Raw genomic sequence first — 8,875 nt, 5'->3', positions numbered from 1 at the left:
TTTGGAGGAGACACCTTGCACTACCCTCATTGTAAGTGTTCTGGGCGAGGCTGCCCAGCTCCTGACACTCTATTGGGCAAAGCTCCCAGTACTTCAATCTGACCCAGAGTCTCTCTGGACAAAGACCTTCCAATTCAGGCAAAGTCCAGAAAAGTTCTCTCCTTTGTTCTGGGTTGATTTTTGTCTCTTGGGCCTTAAACAATACTGACTGTGCCTTTCTCCTTCTTATAGTTTCCTGTCAAAGACCCTATCCCTGGGCAGCCCATCCTAGTTTCTATTACTGTGGCTCCTCACTCCACTGCCCTTGTAAGCACTCCATTCTTCACTCAAAACAAAACTCTCAAGAATATCAACACACATTCCTGAACAGGGGTGGTGGTGAGTGTAAAGACAGAAAAAAAAAGGCCTTTCTTTTTTTTTTGCTGTGGCTTTCCACAATTTTTGAGAAGCACCTGGTAATTAAACCCTATGATTATTAGCTCCTCTGATTCAAATTGCCCCTCTGTTCAAACTGCAGGGCAAGGTAAGCTATTCTCAAGGCTACATTCCTGCATACCCCTCCTTCCTGCTGTTTTTACAACTCAGGGATAATTCCCACCAAGGAGTCTCTAGTTAGGAGAAAGTTCCCTTCCTTCTTCTCCTTCAAACAAACCTCTTTGAACTCTTCATAACTTTTACTCTAGGCATCTTCCTAGGACATTTGCCAAGACTGTCTCCTGAAAAACAAACAAACTCAACTTTAACCCCAAATACTCCTCCCTTCCTTGTCACCTAGCGTCAGGAGCCATTCCCCTTTAAAAGGGGAAGCTGCTTTTTGTTTCCTGCCTTGTATTAGTTATCAGTACTTAGCCCTTTCCCTTTGTGAAATGTAAAATAAACTTCATCCCTTCTTTTAGCTGTGAATTCTTTCACAGCCTGTGTCACTGGCAAAAACCCTAACAGTGAGTGGAGAAGGAAGGGAGGAGGTAAATGGGAGACCCAGTTTCTACTTAGGTTCAATCTGCTCCGTAATATGCAATGGCTAGAAAGGGGATAGTAACTGACAAGAGGATGAGCCACTGGGTGGTGGCATTTGGAAGAGAGAGCAATTCTTTACGAATGAGTCAGGGGTGCCAGCACTGACCTAGACTTTGAGACAGTTGAATTGATCAGAGGTTCATATCATTCCATTGATAATGACTAAATGCCTATTAAGGGCCTCTAATTGGGTTACAAATATGAATTATATCACTATGGACGGGAAGAAGACCACTTTCATGCAAGGTTATGGTCTGGGCAGGAGGGTTGGGGGCATAACGTAGGAAAGCCAAGCCTGCCTTGTCAGTGATGGAGGATTCAGGGAAGACTTCCTTATGGTGGTGAAAGCTAAGCTAAGATTAACGAATGCTGATGAGTCACCCAGGAAAAGTGGCCAGGGGGAAATAAGATCACTCCCAGAGGGGAGGAGGCATGATGTAGAGGGGATATTCCCATTAGCCACGAACAGATTTCCCCATTCCTAGGATGTTTGTGGAAGTCACCTCACCATTCTAAGCATCCTTTTCTTCTCTGTAAACTTTGAACAATAGCATTGTGTAAATTGGGAGGGGGGTAGTTTTGAGGATCAAATGAGATCATGTACAAGAGCAGAGGGCATGACCCATAGTCAGTGTAGTTGTTAAGCAGAACAACTGGACAAAAAGGCAATGGTGTGTAAACACCTTGATGCATACAAGGACTGTCCCAGCTGAGTGTAACTGGTGACCAAGCCACAGCAAGCCCTGTGGCTGAGGAGGACTTCGTGGGGGGACAGGCCGCCAGGGCCTTGTTGAAGAGCTTGGAATATGTTGTGTAGGCTAGGAGATACCATTGAATGTTTACTGTTTTTAACTTTTATTGTTTTTATTAAACCAACAATATGGATTACTGTAGAAATATTCAAGTAAAAATAAGCCAAAAACAATTAGCTGTATTTTAATTTTAAACTTTGATCTTAGCTAAATATATATTTTTTCAGAATGAATTCAAATTGTTTTAAAACTTGTTTTTTTGTGTGTTTTTTTCATTTACACAATAATATCTACATTGGTAAATACTCAGCTATATTACTATATTACTATAATGCCTATGCAGTATTTCAGTGTGCAATTCAATTAGTATATCAGAATTCATTTAATACGCTTCCCAATATTCAATAGTTAGTTGCCTACAGTTTTTTCCCATTGTTTGCAACAGTGTGGAAATAAATGCCTTTGTTTTGTTAGCTTACATGATTGTTTCCTTCAGCGAAATTGGTGAAGTGGACTTGCTGGACCAAAAGTTTTTATTATTCAGAGCTTTGATACATTTTTCAAAAACAACTTCTACAAATCCAGCCCTACACTTTCACCAGGAGAGAGACACAAGCCGTAGTTTTTGTTTTGTTTGGGTTTATTTGCCTGTTGAGGTTCAGAAAGGAGAGAAAGCTACAGGGACTCTTAAGTGCAATAGACAAAAGCAAAAGTAACATTATTCATTTTTAGCAACACAGTGCTCGTTAACATTCTACTACAAATAGGGGTATTTTTTCTCTCTTTCGGATCATCAGGAAATTAGCTGCCTGGAAGTTAATTCAAGTTCCAAACGACACTCAGCAATGGGAGCGGTCCTTTGTGAGCTGGCTCCCTGATATTACAGGCTAACTGCTCTGTCTCTTTCTCTCACTCTCCGGCTGCTCTCATTTAATTGAGAACATCCAGAATTTTTCCCTTGTGACTAATATAAAGAAGCTTATTAACTCATTGAAGTCACATGTCCACATATAATCGTCATCACTCTGGTCTGGCCAGTTCGATGTGCCGATACCTCCACTCTGGGGCCCCTGAACCACATACCCCAGAACCACCTGGATGTGGAAATTGGCAGCTGTTAGAAAAGGGGAAATGGAAGTCGTGTCCACCACAGGCCACTGTCAAATAAAATATTGACTTCTGGTTTCCACTGTGACATATAAGAGCTTGGAAGTCCTTACTCTCATCTTTACAATAAGAAAAAAGATGAACAATCCAAAAACAGAAACTCTTTAGATCCATCAGATCATTGAAGTCACATGACTATGCAATTAACCTTTGCTGCTGCAAACCACTGAGATTTAGGGCTTCGTTAGCACAATACAACCTAGCCTATCTTCCTGATAAGGTGGAAAACATCTTTACCACACAAAGTGAGACACAAGACCAAAGAGCATGATAAGAAAAAACAGATTTGATCACATAAAAATGTAACACATCTATTTGGCAAAACGCAGATCACATTAGAACAAATGGCAAGCTAGAGAAACCATTTGCAAGTGTCATGGCAAAAAAACTGATATCCATAACAATTGAAATTTTCTAACAAAAAAATCCAATGAAAAAGAGTACAAAAGCTCTCAAACTGCAATTCCAAGAGAAGAAATTTGCTTACAAATATTTGAAAAGTGTGCCTCAGTTGTGTGAAGCATCTCTCTCCCTCTCTCTCTCTCTCCCTCTCTCTCTCTCTCTCTCTCTCTCTCTCTCTCTCTTTTTCTATCCCCTCTCTCTACATGTCCTCAGGTGACGATTTAAAAACATTTTTAAGTATATATAGCCATTTCTCAACCTTCTGATCATAAGAATTAAAGATATTTATTTATAGCAACCATTAACGGTACTATCACAACCTAGTGGATGTACAAACTAGTGCAAACGTTTTGGTAAGTAAGAGGAAAATATATAAGTGTGTTCAAAGTTTATATTTGCATTTTAAAATATCTCTCAAAGTGTTTCATAGGAATTAATCCTAGGTAAATAATTATAGAAATTTGGAAAGATCTCTTTTTATAAAGATAGTCATCACAGCACTGTTTGTAATTACAAAATAATTGGAAACCCACATTATATCAATAGAAGTTGGATTAAGTGAATAAGGTTTATGCATACAATGCTGTATTGTGCTACCATTAAAACAGAAAAAGGATGAGTTTAGTCTTTGTCATGTAAAAGGTTATACAGTGGGGCCTTGACTTATGAGTTTAATTCGTTCCGAGACCGAGCTCGTTAAGGAGCTCCTTAACTCAAATTACTCTGTCAACTCAATGCAAAAAATTGGCGGAGAGACAGCTGGTATCTCAAAAAACTTGTTAGTCGGGACACTCGTAAGTCAAGGCCCCACTGTATTCCATAATGTGTGGGGAAAATAAAAAGCAGATCACAGAACAGTGATGGTTCTCAGGATGTGGAATATGCATGCCATATATGCGCAAAATCTCTGGAGGAATAAACATAAAGTTCTTGAACGAGGTAACTGAATGATGGCCTTCGTGGTACAGTGACACTTGGATCCAAATGTCAAAAGACACTTGTCTTTTTACTTCCTACTTGACCAAATAATATAGTCTGAATGTTTCCACTATCAGATATAACATTTCTAAATACTTGTTAACTAAAGATATTTACAATTGGGGGATGCAAAGAGTGAAATGCAGAAGAAATATACATGTTAACCAACCTCTTTGGTCTTGGAGGAGAGGTAGAACATAGGAAACAATTTCCAAGGAAAGCACCCTTAAGAGTTTGAGATGAATGTTCAGGGGGAAGCATGCCAAGGCCTGGGAGTAAGAGATTACTCTCCGGGCTAACAGATGAGATGAGTTGGGGCCGTGCTAAATGCTCAGAGGCTAATGAAGCGGTAAAAATGGTAGTGGTAATGCTCCAGAAATATTTTCTGGGTTCCGCCCTAGGAAACAGTTCATCCAGAATAGTGTAACCAAAGGTAGTTAAATGTGAAGAACCATGGAGAGATGATCCGGTCCGGGTCCTTATGGAAAAGGTAGAAACAAGCCCGCCCACAGAAAGGAGGTCTCCAAGGTCACAGAGCAGCGGTTACAGCCGATATGCCTGGTTTTCCTTCACGAGAATTTTGCCCTGTGAAAGAAGCTCATTCTCTCCAACCCCACAGTGTCTGCAGAACCAAGAGTGTCAGTAAAGCAACACACCTCACCTCTGCTCATTAGACTGTATTGGCAGGCGCTGCCCGCAAAGGCAGGAGGCTGGTGACTTTGATGGCCCAGGGGGGCTGTGGAGGATAAACCCTCACCAAACACATCTTCCCTCCCTCCCCCCATCCGTCAGCCCCCCTCTGACCTTCTAAGATTGTCAGCTAGCCAGAGGAAGCATGGGAGGACTTCCCAGACAACTTTGCATCATTATTCCTTTGGCAAAATTTAAACATTTTTTTCCTTCTGAGAAGGGAAAAACAATAACATCAAAGGTGTTATTTATTACATGGCCACAGCTAAAGGGAAGTCATTCCACAGTATGAATTTGTCCTTATCTCCAACCCCTGCTCATTCTGCATTTTCTCCACGTCCATCTTTGACCTCAACATTCCTTAGTCATCTTGCTTGATGCTCCTAATTCTCTCATCCTTTCTTATCTCCCATTTTCTCATGTCCTTTCCCTACTTTCTATCCTTCTTTCTGGGTTCAGCCCCAGGAAACAGTTCATCGCTTTTGCTCACCCTCCTTTTGTCCCATCCCTCCTTCTATCCTCACATCTCATCTTCATGCCCAATCCTGTCCCATTGACCACTGCCGTAGACCAATTCCAGCATGTCATAATTTTAAGAGTTTCATCAAAAGGTTGATGAGACTTGGGGACTCAACAGGGTTGAGTCACACATGTAGTCACCTGTTGGGAATGGCTAAAGGCATTTCCCCACCTGAATAGGAAACTGATTGTGGCTGCCAGACAGTTAAAGGGCATCTTAATCTACATGTTATTGCCTCCTACTGGCCAAACACCTGAACAGCCGTAGGCTATTCCCCATTCTGACAATGGACTCTGTACCCTTTGAAACCTTACCCTTTGAAATGTATTATCTCCACCTTGCCTTAGGACAAATTGTGTTAATAAAAGCAAGGGTCCAAGACAAGGAGGGACTCTTCAGTTCCTTTAGCTGAAGGTCCTCTGACCCCCAATGCCTTTCAAAATTATATCTCGTCTCTGGACTCTTTATTAGTCTCTGGATTCCTATGTCATCTACGCGCAGCCCCTTTTCCAGATTCCTGAACCCTTCTTGATGCTGGGACATGAACCCTGGCATAAATGGACGCCCGAAGTGGGGCTTTCTGAACCCTAGAGCAACAACAATAGACCACTCTCATATCTTTTTCCCCATCCCATTTCAGCTCATCCTTCTAGTTCCTTGGCTCCAAGAAGAGATCACAGAGCAGATGAGCTCCAGGTGTAGCCATGGAGCAGTTTTAGGAGTGATACAGCTGAGGGACATCACAGCAGAACTGCCAGGACAGGGTAAGTAGCCTTCCGATGGAGGCTGGAGAAGAGACACAAATCAGGAATGAATGAGCTGAAGCTGGATGAACACCAAGAAGTGGAAATTCTCTGGGCTGGAGCTGCACTTTTGTACTAATCCTGAAATTAAATTCAGAAAGAAGCATCACACCCAGAAACTACATCATGGATATTTTCTGAGCTAGGAGTTTTGGGAGAGAAAAGTAAGACTTTGGAGGAGAAGGTTATGGTGGACATTCTACATTGAAAAGTCTCGGGATATGGGTGGAGCATAAGCGCTTACTCTTTCAAAGGCTTTGCCATATATGTGAGGAAGATGACTCAATAAGAGAGAAAAATACGGCAGAGGATGGAGATGAAGCATACCTTTTTTGACATGAGGATATATCATTTATGCATTAATGTAGCTTTTATTTAATAGGCTATTTCCCTCTCTAGACTCTACCTGTCCCCTAGATATCGTACGGGGTTTTTATGTTATTAAAGAAAAGGAACTGATTTTCTTGGAGGGGAAAGGCGAACAGAATATAATATTCCTTGGCACTAGTTTAAAACAGCTTTCTGTACCCTGATCGAGAAGGAATCTCACATTTCCCACCAAAAGAAAACTTCAGAGTTCTATTCTTGGCAATTAGGGCTGTGATTAAGCAAATAATCCTTCTTTGCTGCCCAGAACTACCTGGCTTCCAAGGTGTCAACTCTACATGGAAAGTGAGCATAGCAAAAACAAGGTAGCAACTTGCCAGGGCATATCATAACCTCATATCCCCTTATCTACCTGTCTTTCTCTATAGCACAAATCACGACATGATCTATCATATATGATGCTTATTTATTTCATTTCTTTGCTTTCCCTTCATTATAATGTGAACTGCAAGATTTAAAAAAAAAAAAAAAAAACAGGAAAAAAAAAAAGAATGTGAGTTGCATGCGTGTAGAGCAGTGGTTCTCAACCTTCCTAAGGCCGCGACCCTTTAATACAGTTCCTCATGTTGTGGTGACCCCCAATTTCATTGTTACAAATTGAACATAATTAAAGCATAGTGATTAATCACAAAAACAATATGTAATTATATATGTGTTTTCCGATGGTCTTAGGCGACCCCTGTGAAAGGGTCGTTCGACCCCTAAAGGGGTCGCGACCCACAGGTTGAGAACAGCTGGTGTAGAGACTTTTGTCTATTTTGTTCATCTGTGCCCTAGAGGAGCATTTCTATCACAGAAGCAATTCAATAAATATTATTGTATGAATAAATTATGTAGGATTTCTTTGCAGGACAAACATAACACACAAAAATTTCCAACATGAAGACCTGTAAACGAATCATTCATAATCATTTCCCCAGGTTCCTGACTTTATGGGAAATTTTTCTGAACCCAAAAAAAGCAGAAAAGGAGAGACCCTATCACCCCTCAGGTCAACAACCGCCTCCCCACAAATACCCGCCACAGGGCACCCTGAACATCAGGGTTCCTGAGGCTGTAGATAAGTGGGTTCAGCATGGGGTTGATAACTGTGTTGAAAATCCCAACCCCTTTATCCTTGTCTGAAGCCTCCTCTGTACCCAGACGCATGTAGTTGAAGATACCAGTTCCATAGAAGAGGCAAACCACAGTGAGATGGGAGCCACATGTGAAGAAGGCTTTCTTCCTGCCCTCCACTGAGCGGATCCGTAGGACTGCAGCTGCTACGTGGACATAGGAGGTGACAATGAGAGTCAAGGGTGTACCTGCCATTATGAAACCAACAGCAAAGAGCAGCAGCTCATTGAGTTGGGTGCTGGAGCAAGAGAGCGGGAAGAGCTGTGGCAGGTCACAGTAGAAGTGGTTGACCTCATTGGGACCACAGAAGTTGAGTGTAGTTAGGGCAATAGTGTGGATCAGTGCATTGGTGAGGGCACAGGCCCAGGACACAGCCACCAATATCCACTGGACTGAATGGCTCATGCGGGCGCTGTAGGTGAGGGGCCGGCAGATGGCCAGAAATCGGTCATAGGCCATGGCTGTCAACAGGAAGCAGTCCACACCAGCCAGAAGGTAGAAGAAAAATAGTTGGGAGAGGCAGGCATCATAGGAAATTGCACGCTTGTGGGACAGGAGACGACCCAACATTGCAGGAACAGTGACGGTGATACATCCAACATCTAGAACTGATAGGTTCCCCAGGAAGAAGTACATGGGGGTGTGGAGTTTAGGCTCCACAAAGATGGCAGCCAAGATGCTGAGGTTGCCCCCAACTGTGAGCAGGTAAGCAAAGAGGAAAAGTACAAAGACCAGAGACTGCAGCTTCTCTGTTTCAACGAGGCCCAGCAGAATGAACTCAGTAACAGCAGTCCCATTGGTCACAGATTCTGGATCCATGAGTCCCTGTGAGGAAATGTCCCAGGCATGGACGCATCAGTCCATCTAATGTATTTACTCCACATAAATGCTTTGAACGACCTATGTTCACAAGTCCCTGACAAGTTCCCAGTGCTCCAGCTAATGGTTTCCCACCCCCTACTACCTCACTCACGGACCTCCCACCACCTCCAAGCCTCTATCCTGATCTCAGATGAGATGCCCTGAACCCCCATCATCTCTCC

The 8,875-nt window shown here is 42.5% G+C and overlaps 1 protein-coding gene across 1 annotated transcript; it reads right to left on the bottom strand.

The window, feature by feature from the left end:
* Nucleotides 1-7,703: 7,703 nt before the first annotated feature.
* Nucleotides 7,704-8,663, bottom strand: LOC102440671 (olfactory receptor 3A2). Its single transcript, XM_006106615.1, has one exon. It carries the CDS (start codon nucleotides 8,649-8,651, stop codon nucleotides 7,704-7,706), a length of 948 nt encoding a protein of 315 aa, XP_006106677.1. The 5' UTR covers nucleotides 8,652-8,663.
* Between the last annotated feature and the right edge of the window lie 212 nt (nucleotides 8,664-8,875).

The sequence above is a fragment of the Myotis lucifugus genome, unplaced genomic scaffold, assembly GCF_000147115.1.
Source record: "Myotis lucifugus unplaced genomic scaffold, Myoluc2.0 scaffold_864, whole genome shotgun sequence".
In the NCBI taxonomy this organism is placed as follows: Eukaryota; Metazoa; Chordata; class Mammalia; order Chiroptera; family Vespertilionidae; genus Myotis; species Myotis lucifugus.
Note: the sequence above shows the minus strand (reverse complement) of the source record. Positions and strands in the feature narration are given on the sequence as shown.